Here is a 22,644-nt window from a genome sequence, read left to right as displayed (position 1 = left end):
CCCTGGCAGTGACACAGCGTCCCCTACTAATTCTGTGTCAGACTTGCTGACCACTTAACAAACAAACTAGCCCCTTGAATGCATAAAATAAAGAGAAATAATGAAGACTCATTACTGAAATTGTCATTTGCATTTTCTCTGCTACTCATACAGAAACGAAGAACCTGGGGCTTTCTTTGTTTGTAACATGTAAACTCTAATCAACACGGCAAAACAAAACATGACAGCTTTTTTCCTAATCATGATGATTTTTGCCTAGGGTCATCAAGATGGCTGCTACCTCCCAGTTTGCCAGTCGATACAAAAAGGATTTGAGTACAGAAAGCCTCAGAACAAAAGTTGCTCGCCGAAAATCAATGCTTCAAAAGGAGAACAGACACAAGTTGTTTGAAAAGGGCAGACAGTTTGGATTGGCAGATGTCAATGTTCAGCTCTCGAAAGACAGGGGAATTTCTCAACTGAATGAGACAAGTGAAATGTGCTCCCAAGAGAACAGCAGTGTAAAACAGAGTAAGTAAAGACTTGTTATAAAGCTTTGTTTAAATTGTTAAAAATGTCTTTAAGTAGATTTAGTAACATTATCCCAGGAACCTAATTGTGGTCAAGGTTTTAATTTGAAGAAAAGGTTTAAAGATTTAAAAAAACATGACTACTACCAGTTCTTCTGTTAAGAAAATCAGGAAAATGAAGTCTTAATACAGCTTTATCCTCCTCACTGCTCCGGTGGTATGAATGAGGCTTTGCTCTGATTTGTCTGCAGCAGCTAAAGGAAGAATGCATTTTGCTATTAATATTCAACGGGAAGCCTCTTAATGATTGCTTTGTCGTTCAAGAAGTGAAAAACCCTGATCTAAAAATCTCATCTGACATATAACTGGTGTCTGTCATGTGCTTAAAGTATGCTTAGGAATGGGTAATTGTATATTATAATTGGGTATATATAATTGTAAATGGATAAATGCATGGTATAATTTTATTTTAAAAATCGCTAGTTCTTGACGACTTATCATTCCTCCCAGAACATGGGGCCTGCATATATACTGAATTCTGCCTCCCTGGCTCTCCTGGATTCTTATGGCCTAGGGAATTAAGCTAATGTTTAAAAATGTTAATAGATTTCTTTAGGAATATTTTCACCTTCACTATTTTGATAGCAGAAGGTTATTGGAGGAAGGAGTGCAATCCCTATGTAATCATGTCAAATATGAAATTTAATCAAGATATACATTTCTTCAATAAATTTTAACTTTAGCTCGATACTACTTTTTCTGATAGACATGTGATTCAAGTTTGGTATCATCTTAAGGTTTCATTCTTTTATATAACTTCTGCCTCATTTATTCTCAGCTTGAGGCAGACTTTGGTATCTAAAGCTGACCTAACCTTCAGCTTTCAATGACGTTACCAGTTTGAATAGAGAAACTGATACAAATAAACTAAATAAGTAGTTAATGTGTTAACTTCAATATTAGTAACCTTGCAGGAACAGCCTGTACACTGCAAAAGGGATATGAATTTACAGTATCCCTCAGGCGCAGATTTGGGGAGGTGTATTTGCAAGTTGAAATGTACCATTGAATACTCTTTTGGTAGGAAGGGTTAAAACAATTAAGAGAATTTAAGCTTTTAGCAAGCTAATTTGCACTGTAAGACTTTAATTGAAACTTGCAAGCACAGATTCCAGACAGTCTTCTGCTCTTTGACTTAATATCTTCCTCTTCTATCTTGGGAAAGTTTTTTGACGTTTTCTGAGTTTCTTATTGTTGGCTGAAAAATATCTTCAAGATTTTCTAACACGTCTGTCTTCCATCTTTGCTTCAGAACAATCTACAGATGCAGCCACCAGGAGGATTAATGAACGCAAGGAAATGCTCCAGCGCTATAAAGAAGAAAAGGAACTTCGAAAACTGAGAGAGCAGAGAGAGAAAGCAAAAAAGGGTGTGTTTAAAGTTGGGTTATATAGACCAACTGCGCCTGGATTTCTTTCACTTGTACCTGAAGATCCAGTGATAGTGAAGCCAAGAGAGAAGGTAATAAGAGTAATATTAAATATCTAAATGAGGTGTATGTAGTATATTATATTAAAATTTCTGCTTGTATACAAAATTATGGGTATGTTATGCAAAATAACCAGTTTATTTTGTAAATACTTTATACATATTTTTTTTATAATAAGGAACAATCAGGGAGTATTTTGGCTCAGTTTTTTAAAACAAAGCAGAAGCAAATGATATGTTGATTTTTGTAGTTATAACTGTTTTCAGTTCAAAATCTGGAATGGTTCATCCACAAATGAAACAGCTGAGTTATTTTCGAACTGATAATTGTTCCTGTTTAGTCCACCTGACTTTGAAAGTTTTTCAAATGACACGCTTGACCCATCTTGACTCTTGAGTGCACGGGCATGTTGCTTTTCACACTTAGGCTTCGCTTCTTGCCCGCTCTAGCCGCGATGGGGGGAAAAGGAGTATGTTAACTTTTGTTTCCTTGGGGATGTTTCCAGGCAGCTCCTGCTTTCTCCGGGAGGATTACTCGATCAAAGGCCAAGAACCAAGAAGAAAAAACTGTGGTACCAACTGCATCCAAGCACTCTATGGTTTGTTTTTTATATAAACTTCAGCAAATAAATTTAGAGAAAAGGATGCGATTATCCTTCAGACCATAATACAGAGTTGTATGCTTACATGTTGAGTGCTGTCTCTAAGGAGGTTTTCCTGGTGAGAAAGACAAATCGGGTCAGAAAAGCTTTCAGCAAGCTGATAGACCGCATTGTGATGAACTGAACTACAGAGTTTGATTAGATCAGTACAAACACAGAAAATTGCACTGGTCTTCCAGATCCCTTTTTCCATACGAAATCTTGTAGTCAGCAAGGACTGCAAGTACGAGCAGAGGCAGTAGTGAGACTGAATTTATATACTTTGGTTTTGGCTTGGAGAACCAGGGGATCTCTCCTGAATGCTGAAAGCCTGTCATGAATGAAGATTATAAAAAGTCAGTTTATTCTTCTCCTAGATCACATTCTAGCATCAAAAAGTTCCAGGCAACCCAGCAAATTGTCTGCATTCTTAAAAACTTGTTACAGTAGGAAAGAACACTTGGTTTTAAAGTTGAACTTAAAAATATTCTTGCATATTAATTTGCATGCCACCTTATGTATCTACCAGTTTAAAGATGAGGGACTGAGTTAGCCCAGCTGTGATATTAGTTTGACTTTTTGGAGTCTATACAGTGACAGATCTGGTGGACATAACTGTTGAAATAATATTTATTTTGCTACTTTAGCATTTTAATTTCATAAAGTTGAAATGACATTTAAGCTTTAAAAATTGTAAAATGTTTCATCTCCCATTAACGTATGCAAGACCACCATTGCTAAATTTACTTTTTTCAACATGCCAGACATGGAGCTGTCTGTTTTATTTTGTTGAGGAATTTTATCAGCCAGAGGTTTTTTGCCTTGCGTTTTCCATGCTGCACTCAGTATTATAAATGGGTAAAACCAGTGGCTAAAAGTCAAAGCTGGTATATAGCATTTGTGCAAATTTCTGTGTAATTTTTCCTCAAAGCCTTATAAATGGAAATGTATTTTGTTGAGATGCAATTACTGTAGGTATCGCCCATGATTAATCTTTACTGCTCAGAACAACATTCAAAGTCAAAATCACTTCAATGTTGGCATATTTTTACTGTGAATCTTGGAAGTCCCTTCTGCTATTACTTGTATAAAAAAGTAGGGTTTTTTGAGGAATTTCACCAGCATAATCCATAAAAGGAGCTATATTTTGAATCTAGCAATCTTGCCTTACGAAACTTGAATGCATTTGAAGAATTTCCAGTCATAACTTTACAAAGGGACAACTGAGTTAATACTGATTTTTTTTTTTTTCTGAAAACTGATTTTTAAAACATATAATGTGTATTAAGATGTGGCAGTAATTGGCACCTGGTTTCATAATAAACTGAAACTGTTTCCTAAATATTTTTCTTCATTCTTTTTCTGACAAATTCTTAATTAGTTGGATAATGCATGTTAACACATGTCTAAAATGAGCTATTTTAGTCAGCCTCAATTCCTCTTCATATTTTAAAGCTCTTTGTGCCAAATTATTTGACCATTTGTTTTACTGGAGCCTAGGATAGAAAGATGAGGAAAAAAATAGGCTGCTTCATTTCTGGAAATCTGACACTTCACAAAAAGTCGTCTTCTCTTGTAGGTCTGTGCCAACGGGCATAGTGTGCGCCCTACACAAGCAGGACGTAAACAGATGAGTACAGACAAAGCGGCTGAAAAAGGGAAAGGTATGAAAGTAGTACGATCCCTATATCTGAATCTGGGGTTTTTTGGTTTTTCCTGAGTCAGTAGTTGTGTCATTATGGGAGGGAGGCAAAGAAGGTCTTTGGGAGAGATCCACGGTACATTTCTGGGTGTAGGAAACAAGGAGGAGTTCTTAGGACTGCCATTCCTACCAGCTATGAGAAAGGCAGCAGCTGGCAGATTATCAAGCGTGTGGCTCTAGGTATCGCGTGTACTTGTTGCCTCTATAGGCTGGGGGAAATGGAATGCAGGATACTTCATGCCGTCCTGGTTACTGATTATTCACCCTAGGAGAGGGAAAAGAAAAAGGTCAGTAGGCAGAATCGCGTGACTGCTAGCTGCCTTAGCATCTGGAGCTGTGCAGAGCTTTCTGTTTGTCTCTACGAAGAATATCACCTGTAGTAGCTGCTGCTATTACAGAAGAGCAAGTGACTTCACCTAGGAAGATGAAGAATAGCTGACATAAGTAAAATATGAATTTTCCTTGGTATTGTGGGTATCCTGAAAAAAAGCTGACTGTATGAGCTGTAAATATTTTCAGTGAAGTCCTCCTTCTGTCTGTACAGCAGATATGCTGTTGTCTGTGGTCTCTAAATTAAACTGCTTGTGTAAATCAGCGTTGAAAAAGGTTTGGAAAAGGATAGCCTACCGGGAAAGCACATTAGCATATAACGTTGGAGCCAGGAGCCCAAACTTCCGATGCACGGTAGTACAACTGAAGACGACAATCACACGTTTACTCAATAAATGACAAGTACAATCTTACGTTTTCATATTTTGCAACAGCCCCTTCTCTATCTGTCACTTTGTGACAATTACATACATTTCTTAAGAAAACAACAACAGTAAAAAAAACCCAACCTATGCCACCTTTAAGGGAGTAGAATACTTTTGATTAGAAATTCTTCCTGATAGCACAGTGATGTCCATGCCTTAAGTAGATAAGGCTAAGTCGTGGAATATTGACGTTAACGCAAGATATTCAGTAATTCAGACTTTCACATCGCTAATTTAATTAAATCAGCAAGCACCAGACCTGTATATAGATAAATTTTGGTAGTGCCTTCAGTGAATACTGAAAAGATCTATTATCAGTGTTTGATATAACAATTAAAACATTTAATTTTTGAAAAATTGTCATCCGCTAGACTTGATTATTCCTTTTTTGCTGAATCAAGAGTATGCATTATATGTATTTAAACACTAGTATAAAAATATTAGGGAAGTGAATGTTTGGATAAATTAGATGTTATAGTTATTTATCTAGCAATTTTTTTCCCAACTTGTCATTCTCGCTTCCACAGAATTGCAGCTTGACATGAAAAATACGAATAGCATTAACAGTAACCAAGGGGGGCTGCTAGATTTCAGGCAGATGTAGAAAGGGAAGGTATGAAATAAAGAACTCCTGTTAAATTTTTCTGTACAGGAGAATGCTATAATTTCTGAAGGATATTAGAATCAGTGCTAAAATACAAAGATGAAAATTATTAAGATGGGTAATACAGTGCATGAACTTGTCATATTTTATAAGATATTTCAGGGGCAATTCGTCTTGAGAATACTTTGTTAGATTACATTAAATTCAGACCTTGGAATAATTTCTTATAATGACCAGGGCATCACTTTGTTACACAGATGCTTTGCTTAAAGCTTCCAGCTGTGCAAATAAGCATGGCAAGTTATTGCTCTAGAAAGCTTCATCTGTGAAATGGGGGTGATGTTGACTCTGATTGCAGGGAACATTGAGAAGGGTTCCTTAAGCTTTGTACATGGCATCTGGCATGCTGGTACCTTGCTGGTCCTGCAGGTACTCCTGTACAACAAAACCATCTTCAGCCAAGATCCTTTAGAGCATTGCCTCGATGCCAAGGCTGAGCTGTGCTGTCCGTGTTCAGCACTGCTTGCACTGAACTAACAAAAAAAACCCTGTTGATTCTGGCAAACTAATGCAACTAATAATTGCTAGTGCACTTTTCTGATTCCTACAAAACGTAAACTTCCAATTATATTACTTGATTCCAGCTTCTAATTAAGCTTTGAATCTCTGGAATTAATATTTCTTACAGTGTTGCAGACTGCAGTCCAGACAACCTCAAACGTACGAATCACCAGAGCAGCTGCCTCTGCAGCTAGGCAGACGCTGAAAACAACAGCTACTGCTGCTACTACTGGTAAGTGAGGCAGTGAATATAATCCTGCCTGTGTAGCTCAAGGCCGATATGTAAGCATTTGGAATAGTGTGCTGTAAAGAGATACCATCTAGTACTGGATAAGCGAGCACTGGAAACAACACATGTACATTTATATGCTGCTGTTAGACTCATTGTCAAATGATATACTAAGACAGCTCTGTTGTCTTTAGGATCTTGCTCATATCTCAGGCACTCTGTTGTGCAGTAGAGATACACATCAGCTTGTTCTGTGTCTTAGCACACTGCATTCTGCTGTGTAACTATCTCCTTTGAATAGATAGACTGTATGTAAATCATGCCAAATTGTCATGTAAGTAAAGGACTAAATACTATATCACTTAGACTCTCATCTGGAACTCTATTGCAATATTTAAATCAAGATGTTGAAATCAACATTTGACAGTTTCCCATAAAAACCACCAGTGTGGAAGAACAAAACCAGAACGGGTAAAGATTTGCCGGTGTAGTGTATTGCTGTTTAAGGACATATGCTTATTAAGTCTGTGATCAGGCACAGATTCCTCGGGAAGAGATGAGAGCCTATGTTCTTCAGGTTAGGAATTTCTCTTCATTCATGTTTGCCTGTTTACTAGAATAGGGGAACATGATGGTTACCGAAGGGGAAATTTTTAGTATCTATTCTTGTTCTCAGGATAGTCTCTAGAATGTTTTTCAGTGTCCCTTGTATTATATATGACAGAACTTAACCCCTAGGCTGAAAGCACAGCTGTGTTTGTTAGTATTGGTTTCAACTCACCCATAGAAATCCTATGCCCTATAGAAATTAAAAATCTGAACTCACATTGGCTTGACATTATCTTTTCAGCCTTTAAGGAAATAAGGTGACTTTTATTTTTAGTATATGACAACATCTAAAGACTAATGACTTAATGAATCTGTTTTCCTTTCTCGGAGATACATCTCTCAATAGGCTGTTAAATCCTAGGCCAGGTTTTCTTTTGAATGAACTTTTGCAATTAGGTGTCTGCCCTCTAGCCACCTCCCACTCAAGAACCAAAAGTCTCTCCCTGTCTCTAACCACTGGACTTTTATGGCAATCTTTTGGTGAAAGATTGTCTTAATCAGATGCCTTTCTGACCTTTGGGAGTTTCTCTCATTCTAGGTAACCAGTCACAGAGAAAGGCAGCAAATGTAGGAAAGCAGAAGAAAGCAGTCAAACCTGACCTGAAGGAGGTAGGTCATTTAATATTTGAAGTGGAAAAGCAGTAAAACTGATTTAAGAGCCAATAACAGTGTAATTGTAGCTTAAATATGCTTGTGTTCAAGCATAGAAGCAATAAGTTCACTAATAAGCTAGATTTTTGGGAAGAAGCTGTATGTATTTATATTGCTATATTTTAAAAATTAAGATCCAATGTAGTTTGCTTCGATGGATGATGACTACTAATCAAGATCTGGACAATGATTTAATTTAGACAGTAAGTTCTTACATGACATATCTCATGTCTGATGTTTTAACTAGTAAAAAAAAAAAAAGGCCTGCTTTGCTGGTTTTATGTAGCATTTGTAAATTTTATGCAGTTCATTCCTTTTTGAAACATATTCTGAATGTATCCATTTCATACTAAGGTAATGATACGAGACTCTAGAGGCCAAGAAATGACAAGGTGACCCATTTAGTGGATGAGGGAAAGGCTGTGGATGGTGTCTACCTGGACTTGAGTAAAACCTCTGATATGGTTTCCCACAGCATTCTCCTGGAGAAACTGGCTGCTCAGGGCTTGGACGGGCGTACTCTTTGCTGGGTAAAAAACTGGCTGGGTGGCCGGGCCCCAACAGTTGTGGTGAATGGAGTTAAACCCAGCTGGCGGCCGGTCACAAGTGGTGTTCCCCAGGGCTCAGTGTTGGGGCCGGTTCTGTTTAATATCTTTATCAATGATCTAGATGAGGGGATCGAGTGCACCCTCAGTCAGTTTGCAGGTGACACCAAGTTGGGTGGGAGTGTCGATCTGCTGGAGGGTAGGAAGGCTCTGCAGAGGGACCTGGACAGGCTGGATCGATGGGCCCAGGCCAACTGTGTGAGGTTCAACCAGGCTCAGTGCTGGGTCCTGCACTTGGGGCACAACAACCCCATGCAGTGCTACAGGCTGGGGGAGGAGCGGCTGGGAGCTGCCCAGAGGGAAAGGACCTGGGGGTGTTGGTTGACAGCCGCCTGAACATGAGCCAGCAGTGTGCCCAGGTGGCCAAGAAGGCCAAGAGCATCCTGGCTTGTATCAGGAACAGCGTGGCCAGCAGGAGCAGGGAGGTGATGGTGCCCCTGTGCTGGGCACTGGTGAGGCCGCCCCTCGAATGCTGTGCTCAGCGCTGGGCCCCGCACCCCAAGGCGGCCATGGAGGGGCTGGAGCGTGGCCAGAGCAGGGCAGCGAGGCTGGGGCAGGGGCTGGAGCACAAGGCTGGGGAGGGGCGGCTGGGGGAGCTGGGGGGGCTCAGCCTGGAGAAGAGGAGGCTGAGGGGAGCCCTCATCGCTCTCTGCAACGGCCTGAAAGGGGGCTGGCGCCGGGGGGGTCGGTCTCTGCTCCCCAGGAACAAGCGATGGGACGAGAGGGAACGGCCTCAAGCTGCGCCAGGGCAGGTTTGGGTTGGGTATTGGGAAAAACTCCTTCACGGAGAGAGGGGTCAGGGCCTGGCCCAGGCTGCCCAGGGAAGTGGTTGAGTCCCCATCCCTGGGGGGATTTAAAAGCCGGGGAGACGTGGTGCTGAGGGCCATGGTTTAGTGGTGGGCTTGGCAGTGCTGGGTTAACGGTTGGCCTCGATGATCTTAAGGGTCTTTTCCAACCTAAACGATTATGAAATAAATGTGATTATACGTTTTGACCCACAAAAAAATAAAGCAGAAATGTTATTCTCTGCAAGGTAGAGATCTCATAATTAAAGTCAGTCATTGTGTCTCTCAGTGTCAAGGCCATAACAAAACTTTTCTGCCTCTACTTAGAGACAGCAGTAAGTGAATTCATCATAGCCCTCCAACCCAGGTTCCCAAACAATTTGTGTATGCATTCATGCGCTTACAGTCCTGTGTGAGAGCCATCAATTATTTTTCTCCTTCTTTGCACTCTGCCATTCTCTCTCACCTTGTGTCTCCTTCACACCTCCCATCTTCACTCCTGTTTCCATAACTGCAGCTGTGCTCTAGTGGCATCTTGAAATCGGTGCAACCACGCACAAACACTGACAGGAGGTAAGAGGCACTTATATCTTTGCCAAGGTAAGTACCTCTTCACAGGCAGGAGTTGCTTTGTGCTGCACGTTGGTAAACTCTTGCTGTAAGCTCAGTCATCTCATTAAAAGAAGTGTGTTAAAAGTTGAATTCAAGGCTTACATTCCAAGCAGGGGTATCTAAAGTATAACAGGACTTGCAGTGGCTTGAAGATGCATATTTTCTTGAGAAACAATCTAACTCTTTGAGCTAACAGTATTTCAATATAGGTATCTCAGAAATGCATTCTGTATGACTATCTGGTCACTCATCTCATAGGAATGTGGATTCAACTTATTAACTTTTTCTGCTCTTTTAATTACATTCTGTGGTCCTAACTGCACTTGACTTGGGCTGCATTCCTCAGCTATCAGCTTATTTTAGCTTGTTCTTCAGTCTTTGGATTAGAGTATGTGTATAAACTGTGATTATTCAACAGGCCTAGTTGGATTTGGAGCCAGTAATTCTGCTCTTGAGGAGCTTATCACCTTAAAGCTTTTTTTTTTTTTCTCTAGCAGTGGGAGCAAGTGTTGGCTAATTTTAATTACTGTTTTGGTAGGCGAGGTGTTCTACTTTAGGCCCTTCAGCGGATCGCTGCGTTCCTCATAGTGAAGTGCTGTCCCTGTTGCTAGAATGATTCGCAGGTGTCAAAACCAGTTGGGTTTATTGGTAAATCATGACTTCTGTACGTATATGCTATTGTAGAAGCGACTTACCTGCAACTGTTCCTTTCCTGATGGCTTTCAGACAGTCATGTTCTAATTCAGCCCATGCCTATAGTAAACACTTTATTGATTTGATAATGTAGTGTTCGCTTTGTCTGTTTGTGCTGTTATAGGTAATTCCTTCTAAAGATGAAGTGGATAAAAATGCTCAACTGGATCCACTGATGAAAGATTCTGCAGCTGATTCTAAACATTCAGCGTCAGTAGAAATTCAACAGGAACAGACCTCAGTGGAAAACAAAACCAATTCTGCTCCAGGGAGACCCAGAACACGCTCTTTTGCACCTCAGAACTTTGTGTTTCAGCCATTAAATGGATTAGCGACCTACAAAGTTACACCCATGTCTCCTTCTAGGGCAAATGCATTTTTGACACCTGGTGTCTTCTGGGATTTTTCAAAATCTCCAGTGTAAGATTCTTTCTTCTAATGGCCTAAGATGCAAGTGAACCTCTCTGTGATGCCACAGAAAACATCAGCTTTCTGTAGAGAGATTCCCTGCGTAACAAACGGTTGAAACATCTGATCATCATGATTGCTATTGTTCCTTAATCAAATGTGGACTTAATACAACAGCAAAGCAAGCTGTATCATCTATAATCCTGGCTATGTTTTAAAGTAAAGCAGGTCCATATAGCAGGGACTTGTGCCATATATATCTATACCGAGATTTATTAATTTTAGTAGGAATTGCTTGTGTTCTCTAGTGTTGAATGTAAGATAGCCTACCAGATGGGGCATTTTTGTGTATGTGGCCATATTTGATGTCAGTTTCTCAATGTGTCTTAACCCTAAATGTACTTTGTTGTTGTTTCCAGTAATATAGTTGAAAAATCCAGTGAAATTAAGGCACAAGAGCCTAATTTAAAAGGTCAAATTTCACCTGCTGGCAAAGGCATTCAAGAAGAGCAAATCACTACAAGTTTGAAAGGAGAAAAAGGTATGTAGTTCACGTTCAGTTTATTGTTCTGATGTTCTTATTTTTCACCAGATTCTGAACAAATGCCTTTCATATTTTTCAGCAAGTGAATCAGATGAGAAAACTTCCATTCAGAGATCAAATGAAGCAGTTCCTGTCTCTACAGATATAACAGCGCTTGAAATGAAGTCAGATGATATAAGACAGCAAGAGCATGACGTGCCCTATTTCAGGTTTGTGTTCAGTTGTTTCACTTCCCTGTTGTCCGTTCTGAGGTCCTTAACGTGAGTAACAAGACGTCTTGTAAAGATTAGCTTATGGTGGTTGGTGTCCGTCAGAAACCTGAGTAGGCACGCATTCCTGTCTCCCTTTTTGTATTGCTAATGCAAGTAAAGAATGGAAAAATTCTGGAGACTAACACCTTGTCCTAAGGAACACAAGCTTGAAAGCAGTAGAAGAGAAATTGCATCTCAGCCAGTCAGCAAACTGAAACAGTCTAATGGCTTCTGCTCAAAGACAGCGTAGCTTCTCTGAAAGCAAAAGGATAGTAACCATGAACAGTCGCAAGTAGTGACAGCAGTTAGAAAATTCTCCAAAACCTGATATTTTCAATATCCCTTTATTTTTAGAAACATTCTTCGGTCTGAGACAGAGAGGCTGATGTCTCAGTGCCTCCAGTGGGATGGAAAATTTGAGCTGGACATTCCAGAGGATGGTAAGACTAAACTGTAATAGGTATTAGAAGGGGTGTTTTGGTAGTTGAAGGGGACAGAGGGAAGCATGTGTATCTGAATATATTTGCAAAATAGCACTGTCTACAGCACTTTAGTAAAAGTTGTATTAGATAAAATTTAGAGTTGTATCTGCCGCAACATGAAAAGGCATGCTTTATCTCCTAATACTAAAACTTATGTGAAGTACTTGATATGATAGTGGTTGACACTAAAGCGAACAAAGTGCATATTGAAATAGTTTTTCTGTTGTCAGTTTTAAGTATATTTAAATCTATGAACTTTAACCAAGCTGATTTTTTAAAATAAAATTAGGTCTTAACATAGAATAAGTGTCCTCATCTGGGAAAATGAAGATGACTTGTCAATGCTTATCTTAAAGTCTTAGGGAGATGGTAACATTTTTTTTGAAAGAAGCAAGTTTAGAACAGTTCAATGGATAGGTATGCCCCATCTGAATTGTATTGCAGGCCTGCCATAGGTGAAGTTAGCTCAAACAAGAAATGAATTCCAGATTCTTCAAATACTTATTTAAATCAATTGTGAAATGATGGATAATTCTAAGATGTACTTTCTGTATTGTTTTCTTGTTGCTATCAGCTAAAGATCTTATTCGCACCACAATTTGTCAGACAAGACTGCTCATAGCAGAAAGGTTTAAACAGTTTGAAGGACTGGTGGATAACTGTGAGTTTAAACGGGGTGAAAAAGAAACAACATGTACAGACTTAGATGGATTTTGGGACATGGTTAATTTTCAGGTATGTACTTGCCTGTCAACCTACTAGAATAAAGTTGATGGGGTTGTATGTTTATAATTCATGGACCTGTTCACCTGTTGTGTCTTCTTGTGGCCTATCTTGTTTTTCTCTGGAATGAAGGCGTGTAGCCAAGTCTTATTCTGGTTTGGAGTGAAGATACAGTCACAATGTCTCCCTGGACCAGAAGCTAGGAGCTGGAACTCACCTGAAAAGTAGGGGTTTCATGCATCAGTCTGAGAATAATGCAGAAACCACAATAACCTTATTTAGGGGTGAGCTTACGTGGTAGAAGACCTTCATCTCTGTTTCTCTTCTGATGCTTCTATTGGTTTCAGAATGAAATACAATATTCTAAAATATCAGAATAGCTCTCGACAGTATTTGTAAATCAGCATTCCACAAAGGAACTTGTAACTAGTTAAATCCAATGCAAAGATGGATTTATTGTTAAGATCGTAGTTGTTCTTTAATTCCCTCCAGAAAGTGTAAGGGTTTGAGCTGCTTATACATCAGAGATACTTGAGGAGAACTTTGCTAGAAGCTGTAACTTGAATAACAGGGAGCTTACTGCGTATCTGGGAGCAGCTCGAGTTTCTCCTGAGCATCCCCACCCTTAGATAAATTTGGAGTAGTGGAATTGCTAACTGTCCCTTCTTGCATTTGTTTTTCGTTTGTGTCCTCTGAGTTTTCAGGGAGGATGGAAAGGACTTGTCACTGCAGTGACCGGTCTGCTGTACGTAAGCCTTGTATGGCCTTACTAGCAAATGAGGCAAGTGTCTCCATTACAAAGCCTAAGGAGAACAAGGCTGTTGCGTTATCAGTCAGGGAGGAGGTAAAGCTGCAGAACTAGTTCGTCTCTAGTCACAGGATGTCACGAACAAGCACAGACTGCATCAGGAAGCTGTTCAGGCCAGCAGTTTAAAAGAGCAGACAAGCTTGCACGAGGGTTTCCTACATAATGGAAAACGCGTGCTTGTTTGGTGTACAAACGATTATATGTGTGTTCTTTTGCATTCCTTAAACGTGACCATTGTCAAAGTGCTCAAGTTCAGCCTAAGAACAGGGTGTAAACCAGCTCCTTCATTTAAGATGTTAGATCTTACCGAACGATTCTATACTTCCCCTACTAACCTTTAAACTACAGAAATTATACCAGTCTTGTCATCTAATCTGAAGTTTGTGTATGTTAGCGTAACCTTCATGTCAACGCTATGAGAACATTTAATATTTAATATTGGTTGGTGGTTTAATTTGCTACTGTATTTAAAGCAAAAGTACTTCAATGCATAACTACGCTTAAATTTGTTACCTGGTTTTACGAAACACTGTCCTGTTGTGAATCTGAGAAGTCTTGCAAATTAAACCTGGACTTTTCTGGGATTTCCAATAGATAGAAGATGTGAATAAAAAATTTGATAATCTGAAGAAGCTTCAAGACAATGAGTGGCAACCACTTGATGTCCCAAGCAAAGCGATTGTCAAGGTATGAGTAGCCCCTAAAGCGTGTCTCCTAAGGCATCAAGATGCAAGTGTGGTGAGATATCTAAAATAACTAGTGAGCTGCTATTGCAGTAATAAGTACTCTTCTTAAATGGAAGTTCCTTCTAAAGCCCTACTCATCTGCGTCCTTTAGATGTTAATGTTTAAAAATTCAGTGAAATTCCTCTCCAGGTGCACCCTTCTCCCTTGCATCTCCCAAGTGCGCTTGTATTAGTTGGTGTTTGTAATGCTGGTTGCCTCGTTTGGCTAGGAAGATTAGAACTAAGAATTAACAATGATTCATTGGACTCTTTGCTAGTAAGGCAAGTCTGTTTAAATTTACAATAGAAATTTACCCTTCAGATGTAGAACACTTTCTCTGGGCCACTGGTGCTGGCACCGCCTTACCTGAAAAGGAAACCACACGGGAATTTGGCAGTGACTGCCAGTTTTGAGCTGCGAGTGCTAACTTATAATGGTGTCCCGTTAATACAGTACCATGGGTAGCGTTATACTGCTAATTCTCTAAGCACAAATGGTTCTGACACTATCCAAAATAAGTTATTGCTTATTGCAAAATAAGCTTGAATGTAAGTTAGTTTTTCTATGCTATTGTTTGGAATATATAATTGCTTCTAATGACTGAATATCAAGTCATATTCACATTGCCTAAACTCCATCCAGTTCCTTGAGACACCTCAACTAATCATAAAAACGATATGAAGGTCAATAAATTCCAGGCACAGGAAACTGGAAGGAAAGTAGTCTGTGCGAGCTGCCCATAAATGTCAGAACCCTACAGACGGTACAAGACACAAAACTTCCTTTGAAAAATCGAATGCCGGGAGAGACTTCACTGGCTGACTGGTGTCTGTCCTGCAGTGACTTTATCTCCCTGCCACTAGGAGTCCCTGTATCCCACAGGTTTTAAAAAAAAATGTTAACTGATGTTGTTAGGAAAAAAAAAAAAAAATTGTACTGAGTATTTCTGAACTGCAGGCTTAATATGACAAATCCTTAATATTGTCATCACAGACTAACCTCAATAGCCGAATGGCAGTCCACAGCATTCTGGAGATGAACGGAGACCTCGTCTCCAGCATGCCTGTTGCTGTCTCGGTGTGTGGCCAGCAGCTGCGTTAGATGTTCATGTGCAATTGCTTCTATCTGAAGCTTCCAGGTATGACCTAGACTTTCTCACAATTTCAGAAAAAGACTATTCCAAATGGAGTGTCTAAACCAAAGCTGGGAGCGGCTGGAAGAACTGCTGCCCGAAACCGGCTTGCTGCTATAAAAGCAGCTATGAGGGATAAAATGAAGCATGACGGAGCTGCTGATTGTACACAGCAGCAGAAGCTACCAGAAGTAGAAAAAGTGGTTTTTGAAGCGGGATTTTTCAGAATTGAAAGCCCTGTGAAAACCTTTCCAGGTGGGTGAAGCTTAATCATGATTTCTGTGACCTGAAAGTACTGAAGAGAATTTAACCAATCTCACTGGGGAGAGGAATTACACTGTTTATACTGGATACAGCTCCAGTACTGGACACAATTAATATTTCAACTAGTGGTTAATTATGTCAGGGATCCAAAGGAAACTGTTCTACATGAATGTAATGATTTGAGCGATTATGGCAACACGAAATCTCTGCTTAGACAGAGAGGTAAAAGCGACTGGTTCGTGTTTTTTCAGCGTGTGTTTAACAATCAAGGTTTAACCTGCAGGTTCCCAGACTTAGATGACGAAAATGTTCATCAAAGTTAATGCAGGCTAATGTCCTCTATTTGTAAGACAGGAATTGGGATTTTTTTGAATTAAATCTCTTGCAGTGCTGTCTTCAAAGCTGCAAATAAAGTGTGCCTGTAATCTGTATTCATGTTGAACAAGATTGTAACAAAATTCCAGTCTGCTATAAAAGCTGTTTAATAGGGTTTTTTTAAGCAGGTGCTCAAAATATAACTTTATTTTCAGTATCTATCTTATTGCAATCTATGGGAAGCCAGTATTTTCAGTAATCCTTGACTCTTTGGGACCCATTCTGCTTCTCTCCCATTTCTAGTTCATAAGTTGACTTTGAATTTCACAGTTTATTTTTGTGTAGATCTCTTTCCTCACCACAAGACTAGCAATTTTTTCGTATGCGTCTTGTTAGTAGAGGCGACCTTCTGAAAAGCTTTGAGCAACACTGGGTTTAAGCAAGCTCTAGCAGAGATTCTGTTATAAGAATCAGTTTTGAATCTGTGTCTGTTTAATTCTATTAAAATTATCTAATGTAAAAGATGGAAATTAATGACAGCTTTCGCCAGATGGGCTTTTTAATAAGAAGAGCAAGTCTCATTATTTCAGGTTCTTTGTGAAGGGATAGTCATTACTAAATTGCTTAGCTGGAGTTAAGGTAGTTTTGTAACTTATAGACCTGCTCTTGTCACTTTTTTTCAGTTTCTCCTTGCACTGTATATAAGATTTCAATGTAATATTTGTATAAGACAATTCAGCAAGCAGAAAACAATAGCATTCCTAGCTAGAATCCAAACAAAGTTAATTTCATCTTCTGGAAACTGCTGTAGTAATGAAACATTAAACGCGCTTTTTCAGGCTTGCTTTCAAAGACACCTAGCAGATCTTCCCAGCGGACTTCTGAAAAACTGGCAACTCCGAGATCATCCAGTAGAGCTTTGCTTCAGAGCATTCCTTCTGTTCTTCGTAACCCTGAGGATACAACTGCAAAGCAAACACCACCGGTGCTCAAAGACTTCCACCCAGCACAAAATTTGAAAATGCACCCATTTCCCACTGGACAAACTCCCCCACTGGAAAAACTCACTGGTGGTTTTCTTGAACAAAGGTAGACATGTTAAGGCAGCTTTTAATTAACTTTGTACAAATAACTTTATAGTTTTAACTGAAAGAATTAATATTAATACCCATTAAATGTTACCTTCCAATTTGGCAGTGATAAAGTTTGAAAAGTCCTTGTGTCTTTTCCTTCCCTCATCAAATATTAAGAGCTTTGCCCAAATGTAATTTTGCTGCTGGGGTAGAAGTTTATTTTTTTGCCCAGAAAATTTGCTATAGCTGAGCAGTGCCAAACAAGCAAGCGTAACTGCAGAACAAATTGTAAGATCAGTTGGGCAAGTCAAAAGATGATTGAAGGTGATTGAAGGCGATTGAGAAGAATGAAAACATTTTGGTTTCTCTTTCAGCATTTCCATAGTTGCAGAAGAACACAGTCCTGTTGCTGGCACAGCAGAGGGAACTAAGGTAAGTCGTGTGTGGTTCATTAATGTGCTTTAAATATTTTATTATTATTAGCCAAAATAAAAGTTCTTTTTATTAGCCCCAGACACTTGGATTTCTGATCAAATCCTCATTTAGATATCTTCTGTATTCCTCAGGCTGGTGCTTTTTCCTTCTCAGTATGGACATAGATAGGGACCGCTGCACTTTGGGGACCTTGTCTAGCTCTTTGGGAGCTATCTTTTGTTGGCTGCTGTACGATGACACTTGTTGCTTGGGCAAGCAAAGTTCCTTTGAAGTCCACTACCTGTTTTCTGGTGGGAATTTTTTTAAAATGCTTTTGCATTTGGGGACCATGACTGAAGGCAAGAGAAGTATTTAGCTCTCTGGGTCCTCATGCTGCTATAGCAGAGCATTGGGCTGTTACGCTGTTTAAAGCTATAGCAAGAGCAGTGTTACTAATACAAGTACTGGAGTTCAGAAATCCGTGCCCTGAAACATCTGAGGACGTGGTGACATGCCTACGTTTGAGTAGCCTTAAAAAATCAGGAATGCGGCCTCCGTAGTTTAGATGAGCCTGTGCTACTTAGGGAAAGCCAGTGCTTTGCAGTTCATCATCCTTTAGTACCTTTCATTGGAAATGGAGTATCTTAATTTTATTTATTACTGCTTGGATCTGTGCATGACTCCAGCAGTTGTTTCCTCCCCCCACCTCCCCATATATACAATATATATTAAAAAATAATAGTAATCTTGGTTACTAATTTGTTCTTATGCCTTTTGCTTCATCCTTTCCCTGTCAAATGAGAAATTGCTTGTTGATGTTGCTCTCTGGGAAAAATTGTGGTAATCTTTAATTTTCAGTATTGCTGATAGGTTTTTCTTGAGGTAAAGTCTCATTCGAGAACATCCTCAGAACGTTTTTGGCACTTTAAGTTCAAAATCATCTTTCATGTGGAAGAACTTCGTTTATCCTCTCTAAGAGATTATCAAGCTTAGAAGGGTGTTTGTGAAATACTTAATATGCAGTGAGTCACAGGGTTAAGCTGCGAGCCTCGTCCCGCCTGTCCTTTGTACAGTGTCTGGAGTTAAACCCCGGTCTCTCCTGAATTGTCTATAAAAACTGCAGATGAGATGTATGGGCTCGGTTTGACGTAACAGGGACGTGCTGGTTTCTGTAAACTCCCATCCGTTGAATGTCCTGGCTGCCTTTTCACCTTTGTGCTTTCTGCATCAAAAGCCGAAAAACTTCCTTTTCTTGCAGACAAAACGGAAAATAAGAAAGCTTCCTAGTGTCACAGGTGCTGCCTCATGTCCGTCTGATTTCACTGATGCTTTCCTTTTGGCTCTCTGGGAAGCGAATATAGCTACTGCAGACATCTTAGCTTCTCAGAGGGCAAGGAACAGTTAAAATTCCTCTTTTTCAGGTGCTGGAAAATGCTAGCAGTGATTTAAAAGTAATGGATGGCATGGAAGAGATGGAACTATCTGCTGCAGAACAACAAGGACAAGATATCGTCATGTGCAGTCCAGAGAAGGAGACCTGCAGAGAGACTAACTTTGCTCAGTCTGGAGAACCAAAAATACATCAAACCGGTGCATATCTTAAAGCTGCTTAGTCTGGTTTGTGTGTGGTACTGCTGGGGCCTTACGATTATTCTAAAGTTTTAGGATAGTCGAAATATTACTCTTTGAAATCACTGTCACTGTAGCTTGGTTAATCAGTGTACGCTGTTAGCAAAACCTCCTTTAGCTAGTGTGACTTACACGTGCGTTGCACGTGAGCAAACAGTGCCCCTCAGATTTATAGTTTCCATGGGATATGTGAAGGTGAAAGCTAATATAAAAGGCTTGAAGTAGAAGTAAATACAGACAGTTTAGGGTTTGTTGGGTTTTTTTTTTCCCAGTAAATGCAGAAAACAGTATTGTTTTTTCAGCTTTGGCAGCATCAGACTAACTTTTTTAAAAAAATGAAATATTCTTATTTTTCAGATGTTTCATGTAATGATTTGACCATTGGCAGAAATCCTTCTGATATGGTAAGCTGACCTTCAGGTTTATTTGACTGGGACAACCTGCATGTTACCGTGCTGTTAACCTTTCCTACAGAATCAGTTACTGCACGAAGTAAATTAAACTCCGGAAGATGTTATCAAGCCAATTCATATAACTTACTCGTAATGCAAGCCGTGATCGCTGTGTCCCTGCTGGGGCTCACGCTGTTATTCCTTATCGCACCCGATGAGCGTAGGATGAATCAAGACATTTGTAACAGAAGAATGTCTGATTCTTACCAGATTGATCCTTTAGTAAATATTTACAAGGAAACCCACAAGAAATATAATTTAATGTAATGAATGGCCTGGCCTTTTCCTTCCACTTACTTCTTGGAGTTTTCCAGGTCTGTCCCCTTCCCTTTTTTCTTATAGCTTTATCTTTTAGAGCTGGAAGTAAGATTCAACAGGGAAAAGCAGGTGTGCAAATACCTTCAAATTGTTAAAAGAATTTGGGTGTACGGTTTCCTTGCTCTCATGTGAAAAGCCCTCTTTAAAATATGGATTACTGCCTGAAATGGACGACATATTCACTTCATATTTTATGTCTGGAAATAAGCTTGCAAAATTTCTCTTGGGGAAAGTCATGGTACTGACAGCGCTACGTGATTTTGAACCGTGGCTGTTGCTTTGAAAACTGTATCATATATAAGCAAGTATATTTTAGTATACTTAGTACCTGTACCGGATTGCTGCAGGTTTCAGATCTGCCTGACGGATCCGTGCTTTGCTTACTCTAAAGCTGCGCTGTGTCCGCAGTACTGAGAGACAAGAGAACTGCACGCTTCTCCTGGGCCCTTGTCAAAAGCCTTTTCTGCTGGTGGTTGTCCCATGGTGTTTGTGGCCTCTCGAGTAGGCAGGCACCTAAGGTACATAAGCAGTTGCCTGACAGTAATTACGGTTGGTCTGGTGTTTGTGTAGATGGCATTAGAGAAAAGGGAATTTGCTGGTAGCTTATTTCGTGTGTCGTTGCAGTGGTGTTTTGCAGAGCAGGTAATTCCTCGGACACTTACTTGGCGCTCTGATTTCTCCCACAGCCAATGCTGGATGCTGAGCTTCCCTTCACCCCGGTCAAGAGCAAAGCCCAGCAGTTCGCAGCAGCTGAAGCGTTCGCTGACCTTATTGTATTTTCTCCCCTTTCTCCCTCTGGGGAAAAATGAAGAGTGGCTTGAAATTCAAAATGTGTACATTATATTAACCAAAAAACCACAGAGGATATCTGGAATACAGTCTGCTACCCTTGAACTGTGTTCTGAGTGAATGAATACCTGTAGTATTTTGTAGCAGGACTTATTAAAATATTTTGTAACGTTTTATGGTGCGGTCATTAAGCACTGTGAGTACCGCCGTGTATTAGTCACGGGGTGCTTGCTGGTTATACCTGCTGTATCCAACCAGGGCATATTCTGACTACAACCCGAAATATTTTTACTTGTGTGTAATTGTATTTCCTGTCTACTTCAAGTTGTAAATCTATCCATCTTTAAGCTTTTCTGTCCTGACCTCACCTCATGGATTATTACTCTAAGATGCCTATCAGACCAGCTGTACCTGTGCCCCGTTTCTGACGCGAGGGCACTTTCGGGGGGGAAAGGCCCAGCCTCTCGCCTCCCCGAAGCGCAGTTTCCTACTCGGTCGCTGTTGCGAGGGTGCTGCTGCACCCTGCGGCTCCAGCCTTCCGCGCCTTAACAGATGCGGCAGCGCTTGGTGCCCGTAGTTCTTTCCCGTGGGACTCTTCCTGCTGTTTAACGACCACCTGCTTTGGAATAGTAGAAACTATTTCAGAACAAGGATTTCAAAGTCAGATAATACACTGCCAGGAAAAGACATTCAAATAGGCAGTGATTATTATTTCCTTTAAGGACACAGTTAGTTATTGAGTATCTTAAGTACCTTCAAGCCAAACCCTATTCTCTCTTTGCTTTTTCGTGTGGAAAATCTCCTAACCTCTTTCTCTGAACACTTGACATGTTAACCTCAGCCTCTTCTCGCACCGTGTTCCTTATGCATTCTCTTATCTGGACTGTAATATATTTATGCGTAAGGAGCATGCCAGTTATAGACACTCTATATTTGAGCAGTAGTATGAGAGTACCTCCGGTTGTTATATTTTTAACAAATACCTGACTGGGCTTCTTCTTGTAATGGTGACCTTAGTGTAATACGTTCTTCCACTAGCCTTTATTTTAAACCAAGCAAAGGTAATTCCAGTCCCTCAGCAGAAAGCATTGCCACTACAGCTGGGGGAGCTCGTCCACCTTAAAATTTAACCTGGAAGCTGTGTACTGATTACACTGAAATAAATAGAGGAAGCTAACGTGAGTTGGTGTTACTGTGTTGGAATCGACTTTCTTCATTACTAAACTCCAGTTATACGGATAGTTTCAAACAGCTAGCTCTTAATGACTCGCCTGCTCTGTTCAGTCATCAACCCTGGGCAATGAGTAGTGGTAACGAGGGATTTCTGACGGCTGCCGTATACGCCGAAGCCGATGTTAGCAGCGGGCTGGGCTACTGCATCTGCTGGAAATTTCAACACTGCGCTCGTTGTAACTTGGCGTATCAATGAAGTGACTGTTATAAAAGAGTAGGAGACATGTCCAAGAGATCCTTGGAAACTTCAGTACCGGCTATTGCGCAGTTCTTGTTTTGCAGACAAGACCGGGGGAATGACTCACTCTCTTTATTTTTTCTTTTTTTTTACCAGCCTGACTCATGCAGTGAACTTGCCAATAAGCCTCCCCACCCTTGAAACCAGTCTTGACTCACACAGATGTGACGAGGGGAGAGGAGCACCAGGCTCGTGACCTGTTCCGTGGCGTACGTAACGCTTGTACAAACGGCATCTCCCTTGGGAGGGAAGCGCGTTCAGGACGGGCTGATTTGGGCCACCGAATGGGCAGAATGGGCCTTTGGAATGAAGGGGAGGGGTAACTTTTTTAGCCACAGCCTAGGAGAGAGGTTTTACTTCCTCCAGCTCTGAACCCCTGCTTGAAATACCTCGTTCTGGTCA

At 40.3% G+C, this 22,644-nt stretch overlaps 1 protein-coding gene across 2 annotated transcripts; it reads left to right on the top strand.

The window, feature by feature from the left end:
• Window positions 1-269: 269 nt before the first annotated feature.
• On the top strand, window positions 270-22,475 carry DLGAP5 (DLG associated protein 5; the record flags this gene model as incomplete). 2 transcript variants are annotated; one of them, XM_082317045.1, is made up of 18 exons in its annotated part: window positions 270-510; window positions 1,822-2,030; window positions 2,504-2,596; window positions 4,218-4,302; window positions 6,388-6,492; window positions 7,637-7,707; window positions 10,569-10,864; window positions 11,272-11,393; window positions 11,476-11,605; window positions 12,002-12,087; window positions 12,704-12,864; window positions 14,255-14,347; window positions 15,553-15,772; window positions 16,936-17,185; window positions 17,544-17,601; window positions 19,005-19,173; window positions 19,570-19,616; window positions 22,339-22,475. In XM_082317045.1, the coding sequence occupies 18 exons, from the start codon at window positions 270-272 to the stop codon at window positions 22,381-22,383; spliced, it is 2,481 nt and encodes an 826-aa protein (XP_082173171.1). In that variant the 3' UTR covers window positions 22,384-22,475. The 2 variants fall into 2 exon arrangements, with proteins under 2 accessions (XP_082173171.1, XP_082173170.1); XM_082317044.1 differs by lacking the exon at window positions 22,339-22,475 and adding an exon at window positions 20,669-21,161.
• Between the last annotated feature and the right edge of the window lie 169 nt (window positions 22,476-22,644).

Source organism: Platalea leucorodia (assembly GCF_965183815.1).
Source record: "Platalea leucorodia genome assembly, chromosome: 7".
NCBI classification, from domain to species: Eukaryota; Metazoa; Chordata; class Aves; order Pelecaniformes; family Threskiornithidae; genus Platalea; species Platalea leucorodia.
This window is presented reverse-complemented; position numbering and strand designations above follow the sequence as displayed.